The sequence below is a fragment of the Dendropsophus ebraccatus genome, chromosome 1 (genome assembly GCF_027789765.1).
Source record: "Dendropsophus ebraccatus isolate aDenEbr1 chromosome 1, aDenEbr1.pat, whole genome shotgun sequence".
Taxonomy (NCBI): domain Eukaryota; kingdom Metazoa; phylum Chordata; class Amphibia; order Anura; family Hylidae; genus Dendropsophus; species Dendropsophus ebraccatus.
This window is the reverse complement of record NC_091454.1, coordinates 232314282-232336502: the sequence shown is the minus strand read 5'-3', so window position 1 is coordinate 232336502 and position 22221 is coordinate 232314282. Positions and strand designations below refer to the sequence as shown.

General features: G+C 46.8%; 1 protein-coding gene and 1 long non-coding RNA gene across 6 annotated transcripts in view; one reads left to right on the top strand and one right to left on the bottom strand.

The window, feature by feature from the left end:
* DLG4 (discs large MAGUK scaffold protein 4) overlaps positions 1–22221 on the top strand; it is a 211899-nt gene that overhangs the window by 166819 nt on the left and 22859 nt on the right. For all 5 annotated transcript variants that reach the window (XR_011359530.1, XR_011359531.1, XM_069950253.1 and 2 more), the window contains 8 exons: positions 1876–1929; positions 2019–2069; positions 2190–2314; positions 12935–13104; positions 14958–15094; positions 15880–16024; positions 16117–16255; positions 17621–17777. Coding sequence is in view for 3 of the 5 variants with exons in the window: in XM_069950253.1 (XP_069806354.1) it covers positions 1876–1929; positions 2019–2069; positions 2190–2314; positions 12935–13104; positions 14958–15094; positions 15880–16024; positions 16117–16255; positions 17621–17777 (978 nt within the window). In the remaining 2 variants the exon portion in view is untranslated. The remainder of the gene's footprint in view (positions 1–1875; positions 1930–2018; positions 2070–2189; positions 2315–12934; positions 13105–14957; positions 15095–15879; positions 16025–16116; positions 16256–17620; positions 17778–22221) is intronic.
* Positions 12780–18524, bottom strand: LOC138770951 (uncharacterized). The gene is made up of 3 exons (XR_011359532.1): positions 18460–18524; positions 14879–15002; positions 12780–13062 (listed from the first exon to the last, which is right to left on the bottom strand). It is a non-coding gene; the product is annotated as an uncharacterized lncRNA (long non-coding RNA).

Here is a 22221-nt window from a genome sequence, read left to right as displayed (position 1 = left end):
AGGAGATTAGGGTAGAGATGTATGGAGAGGAGAGGACAGTATGTGAGGAGGTATCAGGAGATTAGGGTAGAGATGTATGGAGAGGACAGTATGTGAGGAGGTATCAGGAGATTAGGGTAGAGATGTATGGAGAGGACAGTATGTGAGGAGGTATCAGGAGATTAGGGTAGAGATGTATGGAGAGGAGAGGACAGTATGTGAGGAGGTATCAGGAGATTATGGTAGAGATGTATGGAGAGGACAGTATGTGAGGAGGTATCAGGAGATTAGGGTAGAGATGTATGGAGAGGACAGTATGTGAGGAGGTATCAGGAGATTAGGGTAGAGATGTATGGAGAGGACAGGACAGTATGTGAGGAGATATCAGGAGATTAGGGTAGAGATGTATGGAGAGGACAGGACAGTATGTGAGGGGGTATCAGGAGATTAGGGTAGAGATGTATGGAGAGGAGAGGACAGTATGTGAGGGGGTATCAGGAGATTAGGGTAGAGATGTATGGGGAGGAGAGGACAGTATGTGAGGAGGTATCAGGAGATTAGGGTAGAGATGTATGGAGAGGACAGTATGTGAGGAGGTATCAGGAGATTAGGGTAGAGATGTATGGAGAGGACAGTATGTGAGGAGGTATCAGGAGATTAGGGTAGAGATGTATGGAGAGGACAGTATGTGAGGAGGTATCAGGAGATTAGGGTAGAGATGTATGGAGAGGACAGTATGTGAGGAGGTATCAGGAGATTAGGGTAGAGATGTATGGGGAGGAGAGGACAGTATGTGAGGAGGTATCAGGAGATTAGGGTAGAGATGTATGGAGAGGACAGTATGTGAGGAGGTATCAGGAGATTAGGGTAGAGATGTATGGAGAGGACAGTATGTGAGGAGGTATCAGGAGATTAGGGTAGAGATGTATGGAGAGGACAGGACAGTATGTGAGGAGGTATCAGGAGATTAGGGTAGAGATGTATGGAGAGGACAGTATGTGAGGAGGTATCAGGAGATTAGGGTAGAGATGTATGGAGAGGAGAGGACAGTATGTGAGGAGATATCAGGAGATTAGGGTAGAGATGTATGGAGAGGACAGGACAGTATGTGAGGGGGTATCAGGAGATTAGGGTAGAGATGTATGGAGAGGAGAGGACAGTATGTGAGGGGGTATCAGGAGATTAGGGTAGAGATGTATGGAGAGGACAGGACAGTATGTGAGGAGGTATCAGGAGATTAGGGTAGAGATGTATGGAGAGGACAGTATGTGAGGAGGTATCAGGAGATTAGGGTAGAGATGTATGGAGAGGACAGTATGTGAGGAGGTATCAGGAGATTAGGGTAGAGATGTATGGAGAGGACAGGACAGTATGTGAGGAGGTATCAGGAGATTAGGGTAGAGATGTATGGAGAGGACAGGACAGTATGTGAGGAGGTATCAGGAGATTAGGGTAGGGATGTATGGGGAGGACAGGACAGTATGTGAGGAGGTATCAGGAGATTAGGGTAGAGATGTATGGAGAGGACAGTATGTGAGGAGGTATCAGGAGATTAGGGTAGGGATGTATGGGGAGGAGAGGACAGTACGTGAGGAGGTATCAGGAGATTAGGGTAGAGATGTATGGAGAGGACAGTATGTAAGGAGGTATCAGGAGATTAGGGTAGGGATGTATGGGGAGGACAGGGTATGGATGGAGATTATGTGAGTTGAGGTAGACCTTTGTTTTTTTCTGTCTTTCTCATGTTTGTTCCTCTGTTAGTTTCTGCTTTTTCTCTCTACATTAATGTCATTTCATCATGTGTCTTGTCTTCCTTGCCCTAAATGATCACAGAGCTTGTTATCGTGTAGATGGGACTGATCCTGTACTAAGCTCCTTATGTCTTCTGTCTTACAGGCCAGTTCTCCTCCTGTGATTGTAAATACTGACACACTAGAAGCACCAGCTTATGTAAGTACATTGTACCGCCACCAGGTGGTGCCGAGCACCAGACCCTCCCCTGAGGAGCTTCACACTCACTATATATGTTCCTTCTATAGGTCAACGGGACAGAGGCAGAGATGGAGTATGAAGAAATCACACTGGAGAGGGTATGACCAAGATTGATTGACCTAATTTTCTCCTCGTGCTGCCTGTCCTTGTTTACTCCATACTGTTACTTCTCTGGTTTCCCACCTCTCTCTCATGTAGAGGACATCTTTGTTTTGCAGGGTAACTCAGGGTTGGGATTCAGCATTGCAGGAGGAACTGATAACCCTCATGTAGGAGATGACCCCAGTATTTTCATCACCAAGATCATTCCTGGTGGAGCAGCTGCTCAGGATGGTCGGCTTAGGTAGGTGCTTTCAGCAGGTTGTGTAAAGTCCAATTTAGTCTGTGAGAAAACGTTAGGAAGCCCTCTATCCTGTGCATTTACTTGTAGTGAAACCAAAAAGGAAAAGAAGAAAAAAAAACCTCCTATACTCCTCAAAAGCTGGTCCATCTCTTACCTTATTTCCTGTCATCTCTGACAACTGTAGATGCTGTAGACGAGGGGGAACGCAGACTACACCCACCGGTGCCTGGCATTGCTTATGTCTCACATGGTCAGAGCCATCCTGTTTACACTTTTGAGGATGGAGTCTAATGCCCCTATTCCACGAGTCGTTTGGAGGAGCAAACGAGCGCTAATAGCGCTCGTTTGCTCCTCGTTCCCCGCTCGCTGCCGCCGCTATTCAACGCGGCTGCGGCGGGTGAGTGCGGGAGGGGGCGGCGGGGAGCTGCGGGGGGGCTGCCCGGGGGATCGCTGATCGTCCGGGCAGCCCATAGGATATAGCAGCGTCTGCTGCCGATGCTCCTATTCAACGGAGCGACGGCAGCAGATCGCTGCTATATCAGTCGCTTGTTTTTCAACATGTTGAAAAACAAGCGACTGCAACGATCAGCCGACATGAACGATGTCGGCTGATCGTTGCACTCTATTCCACGGGACGAATATCGTTCGTAGCGGCCGATATCGGCCGAATACGAACGATATTGCTCCTCTAAACGACCCGTGGAATAGGGCCTTTAGACTCCTCAAGCCAATGCATCAAGTGTAAGGACCACCAGATATCTATGGGGAAAGAGGGATCCTGTACACCCTTCATAAGACATAAAGGAGGACCCCATCCACACACAGTAACAATTATGGGAGAGAGCATGGTGGTGACCCTCCTTATACTGGGAGAGAGAGCCTGGTGGTGACCCTCCTTATCCTGGGGGAGAGAGCCTGGTGGTGACCCTCCTTATACTGGGGGAGAGAGCCTGGTGGTGACCCTCCTTATACTGGGAGAGAGCCTGGTGGTGACCCTACTTATACTGGGGGAGAGCCTGGTGGTGACCCTCCTTATACTGGGGGAGAGCCTGGTGGTGACCCTCCTTATACTGGGGGAGAGAGCCAGGTGGTGACCCTCCTTATACTGGGGGAGAGAGCCTGGTGGTGACCCTCCTTATACTGGGGGAGAGCCTGGTGGTGACCCTCCTTATACTGGGGGAGAGAGCCTGGTGGTGACCCTCCTTATACTGGGGGAGAGAGCCTGGTGGTGACCCTCCTTATACTGGGAGAGAGAGCCTGGTGGTGACCCTCCTTATACTGGGGGAGAGAGCCTGGTGGTGACCCTCCTTATACTGGGGGAGAGAGCCTGGTGGTGACCCTCCTTATACTGGGAGAGAGCCTGGTGGTGACCCTCCTTATACTGGCGGAGAGAGCCTGGTGGTGACCCTCCTTATACTGGGGGAGAGCCTGGTGGTGACCCTACTTATACTGGGGGAGAGCCTGGTGGTGACCCTCCTTATACTGGGGGAGAGAGCCTGGTGGTGACCTTCCTTATACTGGGGGAGAAAACCTGGTGGTGACCCTCCTTATACTGGGAGAGAGCCTGGTGGTGACCCTCCTTATACTGGGGGAGAGAGCCTGGTGGTGACCCTCCTTATACTGGGGGAGAGCCTGGTGGTGACCCTACTTATACTGGGGGAGAGCCTGGTGGTGACCCTCCTTATACTGGGGGAGAGCCTGGTGGTAACCCTCCTTATACTGGGAGAGAACCTGGTGGTGACCCTCCTTATACTGGGGGAGAGAGCCTGGTGGTGACCCTCCTTATACTGGGGGAGAGAGCCTGGTGGTGACCCTCCTTATACTGGGAGAGAGAGCCTGGTGGTGACCCTCCTTATACTGGGGGAGAGAGCCTGGTGGTGACCCTCCTTATACTGGGAGAGAGCCTGGTGGTGACCCTCCTTATACTGGGAGAGAGAGGCTGGTGGTGACCCTCCTTATACTGGGGGAGAGAGCCTGGTGGTGACCCTCCTTATACTGGGGGAGAGCCTGGTGGTGACCCTCCTTATACTGGGGGGAGAGCCTGGTGGTGACCCTCCTTATACTGGGGGAAAGAGCCTGGTGGTGACCCTCCTTATACTGGGGGAAAGAGCCTGGTGGTGACCCTCCTTATACTGGGAGAGAGAGCCTGGTGGTGTCCCTCCTTATACTGGGAGAGAGCTTGGTGGTGACCCTCTTTATACTGGGGGAGAGCCTGGTGGTGCCCCTGCTTATACTGGAGGAAAGAGCCTGGTAGTGACCCTCCTTATACTGGGAGAGAGAGCCTGGTGGTGTCCCTCCTTATACTGGGAGAGAGCTTGGTGGTGACCCTCTTTATTCTGGGGGAGAGCCTGGTGGTGCCCCTGCTTATACTGGAGGAAAGAGCCTGGTAGTGACCCTCCTTATACTGGGAGAGAGCCTGGTGGTGACCCTCCTTATACTGGGGTAAAGAGCCTGGTGGTGCCCCTTCTTATACTGGGGGAGAGGCTGGTGGTGACCCTCCTTATACTGGGGGAGAGGCTGGTGGTGACCCTCCTTATACTGGGTTAGAGGCTGGTGGTGACCCTCCTTATACTGGGGGAGAGCCTGGTGGTGACCCTCCTTATACTGGGGGAGAGGCTGGTGGTGACCCTCCTTATACTGGGGGAGAGAGCCTGGTGGTGACCCTCCTTATACTGGGTTAGAGGCTGGTGGTGACCCTCCTTATACTGGGGGAGAGCCTGGTGGTGACCCTCCTTATACTGGGGGAGAGGCTGGTGGTGACCCTCCTTATACTAGGGGAGAGCCTGGTGGTGTCAGCCTGATGGTGGTGGCACATGCTGGTGCTGTCAGCCTGATGGTGGTGGTGTGCCCCCAGTGGTGTTGGTTGGCCGAGATACAGCTGGGCCTTAAGATGTTATGTAGTGACGCCAGTGTCGGTTGGGCACAAACGTATGGTGGCACACCTGCTTTTAGTTTAGAAGGCCGGTTGTATCTTGTTTCCCTGTGGACAGTGACCTGCCGAGATGCTATGGGGTCCCTTGGATTAGTGGTTTGGAGTGGTATAGTCTCGGTGGTTCGGAGTGGTACAGTGACCCTCCCGGGCTATTAGTACCGCTACACACAGAAAGGGGAAATGTCCCAAAGATGTAGTGTACACTGTGTCGGTGTGGAGTGAAGAAGCACAGAGTCTCTTTATCATAAATAATCTCTGGTTTACTTGGAGAATACTTGTGGGCAGCAGAAAATACAACTTTGCGTTGAACGGATACGTTTCTCTTGAGAAAACATTTAAAAACACACTTGATAAGACACAGTCAAACACTTCACAATACAGGATCCAGTTCTGTGATAGGAGTACAGCGGAGAGTACAGTCGTGCTGACTGAGTTGCTTGCAGAAAGATACAAAGAATCAGAGGAGCAGAGAGGAGGATGTTGTGAGAGACCCAACCCAAGTACTACTGTGCTCTGCCAGGATGTTGGCGGATGAGGTGGAAATAGAAGAATACTTGAAAAAGAACACTTGTGCCCGTGCTATAGTGTTAGGGGACCAGTCCTAGAGGGTGACACAAGTCCCGGTCCTTGTTATCTGGGATGAGCAGAATGCTGAGGGTTCCCTGCTGACAACCGCGCTATAAGATAGTTTCTAGGCTCTTAGCAACTTTGCTCTGTCCAGATCAGTTCCTAGCTTACTGTTGTCTTTGGATACTGTCCTGCACTGTGACTCTCCTTGTCCACGACATGGGTTCAGATGATCTCTGACTTGTCCTCTCTTGTGAAGGTCTGCATTTTGTTGTGTAGAGTAGACTGAGAAGAAACTGTTAGCTGCGTCTTGTCTAGCTTCCTACCCATACGGGTATCTGACTAAGACTGCACCGAGGTTGGGTACCTGGCCACTGTAGGGAGCTTTCTAGCTTGCATCCTTCCTCCAAAATGTCCAACACAAAAGACACACACACTTCCTCTACCCATGTTACTTCCTATCTCAAGCATATCTAAAGTGCGCTGTGAGTGGGTGAAGAGTGCAATAGAAGAAGTAAAGTAAGAGATGATAGGATAGAAGAAGAAAAGACTCCTAAAGGTTCACAGAACCATGTGACACACAAATAAACAGTAACCCTTTACATACTTCAGCCATGCAGCATCTGAATACTCATACCTATAACAGCGACATCTATTGGTGAAACTTTATCACTACTTACATCACCACTGATTAACAATAAGTACAGGCTTTTAAGAAGGGTGTAACCAATAGTAATACCCGTGGTAGGACACCACATACTCCCCCATTTGAGAAAAGCCATCCATGGCATAACACCTTGAGGAAAAGACTGGACGTTTGTTAAGCCACAGCATGGGTTATAAAATACAGTTATATATATAGTAAAACTTTAAGAGCACAAGTAAAACTTTCTTTGGTTTAGGCAATAATACAATCGTCCACAATATAATCTGGTACTGGATGCATCTGTCCATATACACCCTGGTTGGTGTTGTGATGTATCAGTTCTGTAAACAGTGAGGCCCATTCTTCACAAGAAAGGGGGGTAAAGGAAAGGGAAATCACAGCTAGGCTGAGTGTAGGGATCTTGAACTGGGGCATTGCAAACTGGGGACACACAAAACAGTAGGAGCCAACGCGGCTCAACAGAGCAGCTCAGCCGAACGTCATCTTCGACCGCGCGAGGCTATTCCTTCTTTTTGGCAACCAAAGCCTCTGCTTCAGCCTGATGGAAGTATGCCCAGACAGCCTGCTCTGTAAGCGCCACCGCTGGAAGGCGGCGATCCACTGGGCCTTCTCCAGCTCTCTGGGAGGAATCGGGTAAGTATCAGACTCTTCTGGCAAACCCTCCTGGGCGGAGGATAGGTCCTCAGTCGAAGAGGCTGTGGCGGCCACGACACCGGAGGGTGGCAACTGATCTGAGGACACTGGGGATGGTGTAAGGGTGCCACCGATTGGCAAGTCACCGCCTCCTAAAGTAGGCAGGATGGGATCAAGGCTCCCAGGCTGGCTCTCAGGAACCTCCAGGACCTCAGGGGACATGGTATCCATATCTTGTGGCTCTCTGCTTGCCATCTTGTTGCTACTGAGGGCGGAGCCATCACTTCCTGCGTTTTGACTGTTGGGCTGTTCAAAAGTTGTGGCGTATGTAATAAATGCAGGATACAGTCCTGAGATGACAGGGAAGGCTCCCCCACTAGGCTAGGGGGACTTGCGTTGGGGCACTTATCTTCAGGGCAATAGGTGGTTTAGTGCCTAATACTCAGTGACTTACATTTGTAATAAAGAGCACACAGTTCTTGGCAATCTTTACACAGTGAACCATACACAGTTCTTTAGCGTAGCAATAATAGGCAGTAACAAGGCTTGTATCCTGTTCGTGACGCCAGTTCTAAGGTGTGCCCCCTGGGTGCTATGTCGAAGGTGCAGCCGGTTACTTGCTAGATGGTAGAGTGGGGGTTGGCCGAGATACATCCGGGCCTTTAGATGTTATGTAGTGATGCCAGTGCCGGTTGGACACACACCTATGGTGGCACACCTGCTTTTAGTTTAGAAGGCCGGGTGTACCTTGTTCCCCTGTGGACAGTGACCTGCCAGGATGCTATGGGGTCCCTTGGGTTAGTATAGTCACGGTGGTTCGGAGTGGTATAGTGACCCTCCCGGGCTATCAGTACCGCTACACACAGAAAGGGGAAATGTCCCAAGATGTAGTGTAAACTGTGTCGGTGTGGTGTGAGGAAGCACAGAGTCTCTTTATCATAAATAATCTCTGGTTTACTTGGAGAATACTTGTGTGCAGCAGAAAATACAACTTTGTGTTGAAAGGATATGTTTCTCTTGAGAAAACACTTGATAATATACACGGTCGAACACTTGACAATACAGGATCCAGTTGTGTGATTGGAGCCCAGCGGAGAGTACAGTCGTGCTGACTGAGTTCCGTGCAGAAAGATACAAAGAATCAGAGGAGCAGAGAGGAGGATATTGTGAGAGTCCCAACCCAAATAGTACTGTGCTCTGCCGGGATGTTGGCGGATGAGGTAGAAATAGAAGAATACTTGAAAGAGAACACTGCCCGTTCATCGACTATTGTGGGAATAAACCACCTGTTGCCCTAACATGTGCTGATTTTCGCACATTTTGCAGAAGAAATGGTTTGTCTTTAGCACTTTCATTAAAATAATGCCTCAGTGCAGAAGCTCTCGCCTTCTGTGAACAGGTGCTCCAAGGAATACTTCCGGGAGCACTTGGTATGGCCTCCTTCTCCCTCTGGCCACACCACTGCCTCTTGTAGTCGTTGCTGCGGATTCCTCCTCCTCTTACACGTTGGGTCCATTGGCTCACCAGTCGGACCATGCGCATGTCATACCTGCTCGTGCTGCTCTGCGTTATGTAGTGGCGTACTGAGTGTCCCTGCAAACCGGGAGCCATGACCAGGTATCCTGCATAAGCCTTGGTGGTGTTTTCTCTTAACAGCAAGCTCTGTTTCAACACGCCCAGGCTCATGGCTTGTGCCTTCACTCTCATCAGTACGGCCGTGTCCTCGTCTCTTTACGCTAGTCTTTCCCTAATCTGTATAGCTGTATACTATTCTGTATGATACTGGAATATTGTATGGAATTATCTTTTTATCAGTCACACTGAGAGACCACTAATCCTTTAAGACAGTTGGGTAAAGTGCTTTTTTCCCTGCACTTACTACTGCATCAAGGCTTTACTTCCTGGATAACATGGTGATGTCACTTCCTGGATAAAATGGTGATGTCACTTCCTGGATAACATAGTGATGTCACTTCCTAAATAACATAGTAATGTCACTTCCTGGATAACATGGTGATGTCACTTCCTGGATAACATGGTGATGTCACTTCCTGGATAACATGGTGATGTCACTTCCTGGATAACATAGTGATGTCACAAGCCAACTCCCAGAGCTGTGCGGGCTGTGGCTGCTGGAGAAGATGATGGCAGAGAGATGCCCAGTGTCCCTCAGTATCCCCCTGCCATCATCCTCTCTAGCAGCCACAGCCTGCACAGCTCTGGGAGTTGGCTTGTGACATCACCATGTTATCCAGGTAGTGACATCACCATGTTATCCAGGAAGTGACATCACAATGTTATCCAGGAAGTGAAGCCTTGATGCAGTAGTAAGTGCAGGGATAAAAGCCCTTTATAAGCATTTCCCATAATAAGTGTATATTGGGGATCTGTATAACTTTTGGGGGGCAATACAATACTGTAATATAAATATATATATTAGGAATAATAGGTATCTGGTCTGCTGCTGATCACCTACACAGTAGGGAGAGGGGTGTAATAGGGTCGGAAACGTCACCTGTGAGAGAGAGAATCCAAAGAACATTCCAGATAATCACATTGTGGGATTTATAAGCAATTATTCAGCATTCCATGAAATAAGGATTTGGTCGCGGACCGACCAGATGGAATTGTGCCTCTCACAGAGCTGTCAGTGTCTCTATAAGAAGCTCCTCCTCTTCCACCCTCATTACCTGGATTACCTGCACCTGTTTCATCTGGTTCCCTGTATATTTATCCCCTGTTCTCACACTCATCACATTCCAACCTCTATACCAAGGCCAAGACCACAGACCTGTCTAAGGACACCAGGGACAACACTGTAAACCTGCTCAAGGCTCAGAATTCGTATAATCTCTGATTCTAACAAAAACAAGTGGCACATACAGAACCATCACAAACCTAAAACTATTGAATGGAGCTATAGTAGATTCAAGATGGAAACTTAAAAATCTGCTATCCTTATGATATGAAAAGGGGCCTGGAATTACAGCGAACGATTAACGATAATTTTAGGTTCAGATTTAAATAAACGATCAACGACATACGAATGATTTTTCGATCGTTGCCTGCAATTACTCAGAAAGATTATCGTTTAAATTAGAACAATTTAACAATTTTTCACACGATAATCTTCCTGTGTAAGAGGGCCCTTACAAGTAGTACTCGAAGCTTTAAAGGCTGCAAAAGGAGTACTAAAAAGAAAGCATATCAAGATATATTCTGACAACACAACAATGGTTACCTTCATGAACCTCCAGGGTGGCATCAAACACAATCTCCTTCATTGCCTATTGGCAAAAATTTTCTGTTGGGCAGAAAAAAATGTATCCTCCCTCACAGCGGTACTTTTAAGGGCAACAGACAACACGATGAGCCAACTTTCGAGTTGCATGTTGATCAATCCACGAGAGTGGTGTTTAAACCAGGAGGTCTTCCAGGACTTAGGGCCCTATTGCACAACAACGATAATCGGCCGGATCGGCCCCATTTGGCCCGATTTGGCCGATTATCGTTCGGTAAAATAGAGAGAATGATCAGCCGATGATCGTGTCATCGGCTGATCGTTCATTTAGGGCGAGACCTAAAATCATCATTCCCCCACCGCGCATCGCTACGGTTGAATAGCGGTGCACGGCAGGTGACCGACGATTTGACAAGCAGCAGCAGCATACATTACCTGTCCAGGCTTATTCTCCACACTGTCTTCATCCCCGGGTCCCGCGCGCTCAATCTTCAGAATGGCCGGTCAGCTGATGGAGCGCTCAGCCAATTGGCTGAGTGTGGCCTGTCAACTGACCGGCCACTCTGAAGATAGAGCGCGCGGGACCCGGGGATGAAGACAGCGCGGAGAAGAAGCCTGGACAGGTAATGTATGATGCTGCAAGGACATCGGTAACGATCCCTCACTCAACGATCATTGGGCCGTGGAATAGTAAACGAGTGGCGATATAGCAGATCGCTGCTCGCTTACATCGTTGATCGGGCCCTTCTTGGCCCGTGGAATAGGACCCTTAGTCAAACTGTGGGGATTACCCGAAATTGACCTTTTTTCCACCTGGAAGAATAAAAAAGGTGACTTATTTCTTCTCTCTCTGTCCAGGGGATAAACTGAGAGTCTTGCATGTGCTACAACAATCGTGGGACTTCAGTCTTGCATTTGCATTTCCTCGACTTCCTCTGATTCCCAGGTCACTGCAGAAAATCTGATCAGAACATGCTCAGGTCGTCTCTATTGCCCTTTTGTGGCTGAAAAGAGGTTAGTTTTGCCTGCTGAAACATCTGGCTCTAGAGGGACCAGTCCTCCTGCCTTAGAGGGACAACCTTCTTACCCAGGGTTCTTTCAAACATCGCCAGGTGGAACAGCTCCATCTAGCAGCTTGGCTATTGAGAGGTCTTTCCTAAGCCAGAAGGGGCTTTCCTAGAAGGTCATAGACACTAACTTGGCTAAATCCAAATATACCGCAAGTACTGAACTTTCTTCAAAGTGGTATGGACAAAGGACTCTCTTTGAGCACATTAAAAGTACTGGTGGCAGCATTGTGCTGTTTTTTTTTTGTACTTTCCTATTGCAGACGACAGATGGGCCAAAAGGTTCTTCCGGACAGTGAAACCCAAAATTACCAACTTGTCCCTTCCTTGTAATCTTAATTTAGTCCTTACCAGCCTCACCCAAGAGTCCTTAGAGTGTCAACATGGTCCACACCCCATATCTTTTTTAGACACTACAAGTTGGATGTAGCATCGTCCCAGGACCTTGGATAACTGATATTGTCTCTAGTTGCTGTCATGATTCTGAATTATGACTTACCGATATCAATTCTGAATTATAACTTACCGATAATTCTTTTTTAATGAGTGGGATCATGAAAGAACAAGTGTTAGTACTTTGTAAACACTGAGGGGTTGTTGGGTAGGGGCCTTTTAACCTCTTTGTGTTTCTTGTTCCTATTGGGACCAAGGGGTCATTTTCCAGGTGCCATCATAATGGACTCATGAAAAACAAATTATCAGTAAGTCATAATTCAGACTTTTTGGTATCAACTCGACTTGCTGTGATTGGAGAAGGATGAGTACTACCCTAAGAATATGGTCCTAACTGTGAAGCATGAGGGTGGAAACATCACCCTTTTCTATAAAAAGGGGCAGAATGACTGCAGTGTATTGAAGGGAGGATGGATGGTGCATGTATCGCCAGGTTTTGGCCAACAACCCCCTTCCTTCAGTAAGAGCATTGTCATGCTGGAAGACCCAGCGGCCAACCATCTTTAATTACCTAAAAGCCACAGCCAGGACAACTAAGGAGCGACTCCGTAAGAAGCATTTCATGGTCCTGGAGTGGCCTAGCCAGTCTCCATACCTGACCCCAATAGGAAATCTTTGGAGGAGCTGAAACACAATGTTGCCCTCCAGCGACAGCCCCGAAAACTGCAAGATATAAAGAAGACGTGTATGGAGGAGGGGGGCACAATCCCTGCTGCAGGGTCTGCAACCTGGTGAAGACCCCCAGGAAACGTCCAACCTCTGTAACTGCAAACAAAGGTTTCTGCACCAAATAGGAACGTCTCTTCTTCTATTGTATCACATCTTTATTTCATGCAATAAAATGGTGAATATTTATGTATCAATCCTACAATGTGATTAGGTGATCAGCAGTGTATCACGTACTTATTTCCCTCACAATGTGTATATCTGGGTCAGAATGATTCAACTATGAACTAGAAGTTATGTGGTGACTCCTTTGTGTCCTCCTCCACCTCCTCATGACTTGTTCATTATCACCCATTTCCTAATACCCCTCACACTTGACCCTTGGTGCCCTCAGGGTGAACGACAGTATCCTGTTTGTGAATGAGGTAGATGTGCGTGAGGTGACACACAGCACCGCGGTGGAGGCTCTTAAGGACGCTGGGTCCATTGTCCGTCTTTATGTGATGCGGAGGAAGCCGGCATCTGAGAAAATAATTGAAATCAAGCTGATCAAAGGTCCAAAAGGTAAAAAAAACACAAACAATAATCTATCTTGTCCTTACACCCTCTGTCATCCTTCTATCTTGTCCTTACACCCTCTGTCATCCTTCCGTCTTGTCCTTACACCCTCTGTCATCCTTCTATCTTGTCCTTACACCCTCTGTCATCCTTCTATCTTGTCCTTACACCCTCTGTCATCCTTCTATCTTGTCCTTACACCCTCTGTCATCCTTCTGTCTTGTCCTTACACCCTCTGTCATCCTTCTCTCTTGTCCTTACACCCTCTGTCATCCTTCTATCTTGTCCTTACACCCTCTGTCATCCTTCTATCTTGTCCTTACACCCTCTGTCATCCTTCTATCTTGTCCTTACACCCTCTGTCATCCTTCTATCTTGTCCTTACACCCTCTGTCATCCCTCTGTCTTGTCCTTACACCCTCTGTCATCCTTCTATCTTGTCCTTACACCCTCTGTCATCCTTCTATCTTGTCCTTACACCCTCTGTCATCCTTCTATCTTGTCCTTACACCCTCTGTCATCCTTCTGTCTTGTTCTTACACCCTCTGTCATCTTTCTATCTTGTCCTTACACCCTCTGTCATCCTTCTATCTTGTCCTTACACCCTCTGTCATCCTTCCGTCTTGTCCTTACACCCTCTGTCATCCTTCTGTCTTGTCCTTACACCCTCTGTCATCCTTCCGTCTTGTCCTTACACCCTCTTTCATCCTTCTATCTTGTCCTTACACCCTCTGTCATCCTTCCGTCTTGTCCTTACACCCTCTGTCATCCCTCTGTCTTGTCCTTACACCCTCTGTCATCTTTCTATCTTGTCCTTACACCCTCTGTCATCCTTCTATCTTGTCCTTACACCCTCTGTCATCCTTCTATCTTGTCCTTACACCCTCTGTCATCCTTCCGTCTTGTCCTTACACCCTCTGTCATCTTTCTATCTTGTCCTTACACCCTCTGTCATCCCTCTGTCTTGTCCTTACACCCTCTGTCATCCTTCCGTCTTGTCCTTACACCCTCTGTCATCCTTCCGTCTTGTCCTTACACCCTCTGTCATCCTTCTGTCTTGTCCTTACACCCTCTGTCATCCTTCTGTCTTGTCCTTACACCCTCTGTCATCCTTCCGTCTTGTCCTTACACCCTCTGTCATCCTTCCGTCTTGTCCTTACACCCTCTGTCATCCTTCTGTCTTGTCCTTACACCCTCTGTCATCTTTCTATCTTGTCCTTACACCCTCTGTCATCCCTCTGTCTTGTCCTTACACCCTCTGTCATCCTTCTATCTTGTCCTTACACCCTCTGTCATCCTTCTATCTTGTCCTTACACCCTCTGTCATCCTTCTATCTTGTCCTTACACCCTCTGTCATCCTTCTATCTTGTCCTTACACCCTCTGTCATCCTTCTATCTTGTCCTTACACCCTCTGTCATCCCTCTGTCTTGTCCTTACACCCTCTGTCATCCTTCTATCTTGTCCTTACACCCTCTGTCATCCTTCTATCTTGTCCTTACACCCTCTGTCATCCTTCTATCTTGTCCTTACACCCTCTTTCATCCTTCTATCTTGTCCTTACACCCTCTGTCATCCTTCTATCTTGTCCTTACACCCTCTGTCATCCTTCTGTCTTGTCCTTACACCCTCTGTCATCCTTCCGTCTTGTCCTTACACCCTCTGTCATCCTTCTATCTTGTCCTTACACCCTCTGTCATCCTTCTATCTTGTCCTTACACCCTCTGTCATCCTTCTATCTTGTCCTTACACCCTCTGTCATCCCTCTGTCTTGTCCTTACACCCTCTGTCATCCTTCTTCCTATGTAGTCCATACTCTTCCGGTCATTCTGACTTCTCAGTCTTCTCTCGGCCTCGCAGGTCTTGGATTCAGCATTGCCGGTGGTGTTGGTAACCAGCACATTCCTGGTGATAACAGTATATACGTTACCAAGATCATTGAGGGTGGAGCAGCCCACAAGGACATGCGTCTGCAGATTGGAGACAAGATCCTTGCGGTGAGATCCTTATGAAGTTCTTATGTTTGTTGCATTTACATCCTCATCACCCCGCTCCCTACCACATAAGTTCCTCAATGCAGTCAACTCATTTGCTCGTTTCTGACATCCTAATGCATTGAAGTTTATGTTCAGATTGGATACGGGGTGCGGAGAGTGACCAAGCCGACTCATGTGGACTTGATATGTCTTATCATTGTTCCATTTAGACCTGGTCATCCGGCCTTGTATCTATTCCTCTCTCTGTCAGTAGGGAGTAGGAACAGCAATCTCATTTCAGGCCCTACTAAAATTAGAATTTAAGAACGTCCGGATCTGTCCTAGATTTGCTTTGTTACTTGTTCTTTCACCAAGTTATGGAAACAAAGAAAAGGCGTTTTCTCATTACCTGGAGCTGTGGATCTGGGAGATGTTAGACATGGTGCTATACATGGGGAAATATCTGTAGCTAAAAGGTGATTGTTTCCATTGGTGGAGAGTAGCTCAGACTGTGTCCATCACAGTACAGGCCTGGAGAAGGTTGATGGTCCATTGCTGTACGCAGTATATGATGGTGGGATCAGCCAGCCATCTAGTGTGTATGGTGGCTTCCTTATTCTTAGAGGAACCATCCTCCCCAGGTTCTTGTTGTATTATACCAGTCAGGGGACTGTAGAGGAAGGCAGTCATGTATGTAATTTTCTCCTATAACGTCTATAGGAAGTATTAAACGAAGACATTTGTGATAACACAAGCGTGTCCGTATAATAGTAGATGTGGCACGTTACCATTCTGTGCTTCTCTAGGTCAACCACGTCAGCCTGGAGGATGTGATGCATGAAGATGCCGTAGCAGCGTTGAAGAATACATCGGACATTGTCTACCTGAAAGTGGCCAAACCGACCAATGTCTACCTGAACGACTCCTACGCCCCCCCAGACATCACCACCTGTAAGGACCCCCAGAGACCATACTGTACCATCCATTCATCTTCCTCCTTGTCATCACCTACCATGTACCTGCCTCTCCTCATATCTTTGCAGCATACTCTCAGCAACTGGACAGCGACCTGTGTCACCCAAGTTACCTGGGCCCTGAATACGCTCCTGTGATGACGCCAACCTCACCCCGCAGATACTCCCCCATCCCCAAAGAGCTAATGGGAGAAGAGGAGGTGCCACGGTGAGAGAGAGGAGACAAGGTGGAAGGAATAGAGAGACATAAGAGACTGGTCCCAAAGATGGTAGAGCAGTGGATGGACAGGGGTCAAATAGATCATACATTATAGAAGATAGATGGGACTGACAGGATGTATGGTAGAGCAGTGCATGGACAGGGGTCAGATAGATAGATGGGACCGTCAGGATGTATGGTACAGCAGTGGATGGACAGGGGTCAGATAGATCATACATTATAGAAGATAGATGGGACTGACAGGATGTATGGTGGAGCAGTGCATGGACAGGGGTCAGATAGATCATACACAGGGGTCAGATAGATCATACATTATAGAAGATAGATGGGACTGACAGGATGTATGGTGGAGCAGTGCATGGACCGGGGTCAGATAGATAGCTGGGACCGTCAGGATGTATGGTACAGCAGTGGATGGACAGGGGTCAGATAGATCATACATTATAGAAGATAGATGGGACTGACAGGATGTATGGTGGAGCAGTGCATGGACAGGGGTCAGATAGATAGATGGGACTGACAGGATGTATGGTGGAGCAGTGCATGGACAGGGGGCAGATAGATAGATGGGACCGGCAGGATGTATGATGGAGCAGTGGATGGACAGGGGTCAGATAGATCATACATTATAAATGATAGATGGCACCGGCAGGATGTATGATGGAGCAGTGGATGGACAGGGGTCAGATAGATAGATGGGACCGTCAGGATGTATGATGGAGCAGTGGATGGACAGGGGTCAGATAGATCATACATTATAAATGATAGATGGCACCGGCAGGATGTATGATGGAGCAGTGGATGGACAGGGGTCAGATAGATAGATGGGACCGTCAGGATGTATGATGGAGCAGTGGATGGACAGGGGTCAGATAGATCATACACAGGGGTCAGATAGATCATACATTATAGAAGATAGATGGGACTGGCAGGATGTATGATGGGACAGTAAATAGACGGGTCAGATAGATCATACATTATAGAAGATAGATGGGACTGGCAGGATGTATGATGGAGCAGTGGATGGACAGGGGGCAGATAGATCATACGTTATAGATGATAGATGGGACTGGCAGGATGTATGGTGGAGCAGTGCATGGACAGGGGTCAGATAGATCATACATTATAAATGATAGATGGCACCGGCAGGATGTATGATGGAGCAGTGGATGGACAGGGGTCAGATAGATCATACACAGGGGTCAGATAGATCATACATTATAGAAGATAGATGGGACTGGCAGGATGTATGATGGAGCAGTGGATGGACAGGGGGCAGATAGATCATACGTTATAGAAAATAGATGGGACCGGCAGGATGTATGATGTCCTATAAGCTGACTTATATTGCAGGGAGCCCCGCAGGATTGTGATACATCGCGGCTCCACGGGTCTTGGATTCAACATTGTTGGAGGTGAAGATGGGGAGGGAATATTCATCTCCTTTATTTTGGCGGGCGGCCCGGCCGACCTGAGCGGTGCATTGAGGAAGGGAGACCAGATCTTGTCTGTAAGTAACAGCTTTACCGTCTCTAATGTTATACAGAAACAGGTCTGATTGTTATTTCATGTGTGATTAATAAAAAGTACAAAATTGTAGATTTTATTAATGTTCTATAATACTACAATTTCTGATCAGAAGCTAAGGAGGAAAAGGCATCACTGAGCCAACCTGACCCCAACACAAATGGCTGAAGCAGGACAAAATGAGTGCAGGGCCAGGCTGAACTACCAAGATCCATAACACAGGCCCCTCATACAGGCGGGTTAGGGGTTACAACTATTATATTTCACTAAACCCTCAGGCCGAAGCCCGGGGTACAAAAACCCCTTTATACAAACACCCCCAATAAATAAAATATAATTTTTAATCACTATCCTAAAATATTAGGTGAACCAATTAAAAAACACAACACACTCAGCATACAGGCTCAGTATCACCAAACTTATGGAGATGGATCTCTCTTCCTATCTATGTATCAGCCCCCTCTCTACATGTTTTGTTGCAACAGCAACGTCATCAGGAGAAGAACAGGCAACACTGGCTCCCTATACTAGCTGCCTTTATGTGAGTATCCCAACCTCCAAAATATGGATCCGCCCCCAACGCCATTCAGGCTGTACCAATCACCTACGACCTCATTAGGATCATACTGGATGGCGGGCTAATCACATATGTTCCTCCTACTTACCCCATAAACCTATACAGCAACATCCCTTAGCCTCGCCACACAGCGGAGCCATCAGAGACGTCATTAGATCTGAGACGTTCTACTGTCACATGACCGCTATCCCCTGGAACCGGGCTTGTGCGTCATTGCATGCCACGTGACCGCTTGATGATAATCTCAGGAGTGCAAAGTACTCTTACTGCACATGTCCTCTCACCTACAAATACAAGTACACAGATTATTGGGATGCAGGAAACATGCACTATATACCTCTCCACATCCAATCTCTAACTACTTCTCATCTTTGTGAGTGACCATGGTTGGCTATGTGTATAGCAGAGGATAAAAATAAAAAAAAATGTTCCCATCTATTACAGGGTAAGGATCCAGAGCATGATCATAGGGAAACAACATAACAAAATTTATTGCAGGATAAGTATAAATCTAGAACATCCTCTTAAAGATACAACATATCAAAAATCAATATCCTGAACAATACGTCCACGGCAATGAAATGACTACAACCAACTCAATGTAACTCAGAAATAAATAATATATTGTATATCATAGGATATTCACATATCACTGATACACAGAATCACAAAGGTAAGTATTTATACCCCTTATATATAGCCAGTGTTATTTATCATACGTTCTCCATAAATATCACAAAGTATGTTCCTATCTATATCCCAAAGAGAACTAACTCCCCGGGACACTCCTGTTTATCTAGAGAAAAGCAGCAAAGGAGAAGCCCTCATTAAGTCCCGACAGCCAAATATCCGTCTCGTCTCGTCTGTCAATATTTCCTCTCCTCAGGCCCAACTTTAATTGGCAGAGACCCCAGAACTTAATATCATTGAGCCTGCCATCATGTACTTACCGACTATGTCTAGCATGGGGGGGATCAGATTCAGCGCATAGTAGTAATGTGTTTGGCGCTCTCCGTCGCAGTTCCTGCGTTGTCTTCCCCACATTAATTAGTGGGCAGGAACAGCGTGCGATGTAAACTAGATTCTTCATTACTAGCTCTCCTGTATTTCTTTCCTTCTTTATTTCAGCACACTTTGTGTATTGGGATAAGTTTTGCTTGCTATTGTTCTGGCCTTGTGATCTAGATCTGTACTTCCTAGCATTTCGTTCTGCTTTATCTCCCTGTTTTTTCTGTTGTGTAAAATATTTTGAAAAAATCCTGTTAATAAAACACATAAACTAGATTCTTACTACTACAGTTGAGAAACTGCCTCATTTCATAGGTTTTATTATCCACCGGGTTCTGAAAGATCTTGGATTTAGCCATAGGGGTTACCCTAGCAAGCATTTGCGGAAGGCATATCACAGAGCCTGCAGTCGTGATAGAACCAACCTCCTACAGAACAATGTATCTTGTGACATCAGCACGACAATAAGATGCATTGGGAACTTTGATGGACACACTGATCAAGTGATGGCGATTTTAAGGCGCCATTGGCATCTGTTGAGAGCGGATACAGATCTCGCCCCAGTTATTAATAAACATCCCAGTGTCACGTTTAGAAGGGGCCCGAATCTAAAGAACATGTTAGTCCATAGCCACTTGCAACAGCCCTCTGGTCCTCGTACTTGGTTGGAGAATAGAGTAACAGGTTTCTTTCCATGTGGCCATTGTGGCTTATGTAAATTCATGTGTAAATCCAAGATCTTTCAGAACCCGGTGGATAATAAAACCTATGGTGTGAGGCAGTTCCTCAACTGTAGTAGCAAGAATCTAGTTTACATCGCACACGGTTCCTGCCCACTAATTTATGTGGGGAAGACAACGCAGGAACTGCGACGGAGAGCGTCAAACACATTACTACTATGCGCTGAATCTGATCCCCCCCATGCTAGACATAGTCGGTATGTACATGATGGCAGGCTCAATGATATTAAGTTCTGGGGTCTCTGCCAGGGACTTAATGAGGGCTTCTCCTTTGCTGCTTTTCTCTAGATAAACAGGAGTGTCCCGGGGAGTTAGTTCTCTTTGGGATATAGATAGGAACATACTTTGTGATATTTATGGAGAACGTATGATAAATAACACTGGCTATATATAAGGGGTATAAATACTTACCTTTGTGATTCTGTGTATTAGTGATATGTGAATATCCTATGATATACAATGTATTATTTATTTATGAGTTACATTGAGTTGGTTGTAGTCATTTCATTGTCGTGGACGTATTGTTGAGGATATTGATTTTTGATATGTTGTATCTTTAAGATGATGTTCTAGATTTATACTTATCCTGCAATAAATTTTGTTATGTTGTATCCCTTTGATCATGCGCTGGATCCATCCTTAGGCTGGGTTCACACTACGTATATTTCAGTCAGTATTGTGGTCCTCATATTGCAACCAAAACCAGGAGTGGATTAAAAACACAGGATCTGTTCACACAATGGTGAAATTGAGTGGATGGCCGCCATATAACAGTAAATAACGGCCATTATTTCAATATAACAGCCGTTGTTTTAAAATAACAGCAAATATTTGCCATTATATGGCGGCCATCCGCTCAATCTCACCATTGTGTGAACAGAGCCTTTATGTGTTTTTAATCCACTCCTGGTTTTTGTTGCAATATGAGGACCACAATACTGACTGAAATATACATATACTGACTGAAATATACGTAGTGTGAACCCAGCCTAACCCTGTAATAAATGGGAACATTTTTTTATTTTTATCCTCTGCTATACACATAGTCAATCATGGTCACTCACAAAGATAAGAAGTAGTTAGAGATTAGATGTGGAGAGGTATATAGTGCATGTTTCCTGCATCCCAATAATCTGTGTACTTGTATAAGTGCTGTTCAGGAAGACTAGGTGAGAGGACATGTGCAGTAAGAGTACTTTGCGCTTCTGAGGACCAAGTGCCGGGACATGCGCACAACTAGATTATCATCAAGCGCTCATGTGACAGTAATGGTCACATGGCATGCAATGACGCACAAGCCCGGTTCCAGGGTAGAGCGGTCATGTGACCGTAGAACGTCGCAGATCTGATGACGTCTCTGATGGCTCCGCTGTGTGGCGAGGCTAAGGGATGTTGCTGTATAGGTTTATGGGGTAAGTAGGAGGAACTTATGTGATTAGCCCGCCATCCAGTATGATCCTAATGAGGTCGTAGGTGATTGGTACAGCCCGAATGGCATTGGGGGTGGGTCCATATTTTCGAGGTTGGGATACTCACATAAAGGCAGCTAGTATAGTGAGCCAGTGTTGCCTGTTCTTCTCCTGATGACGTTGCTGTTGCAATGAAACATGTAGAGAGGGGGCTGATACATAGATAGGAAGAGAGATCCATCTCCATTAGTTTAGTGAGACTGAGCCTGTATGCTGGGTGTGTTGTGTTTTTTAATTTGTTCACCTAATATTTTAAGCCATCTACACAGTGTTATCAGACAACAATAGTGTATAGACACAAGTACAGCCGTCTACAGTGCTATTAGACATCTACAGTGTGTACAAACACAAGTACAGCCACCCACACAGTGTTATCAGACATCTACAATGTGTACAGACACAAGTACAGCTGCCCACACAGTGTTATCAGACATCTACAGTGTGTACAGCCATCTACACAGTGTTATCAGACAACTATAGTGTGTATAGACACAAGTACAGCCGTCTACAGTGCTATCCGACATCTACAATGTGTACAAACACAAGTACAGCCATCTACACAGTGTTATCAGACAACTAGTGTCTACAGACACAAGTACAGCCGTCCACACAGTGTTATCAGACATCTACAGT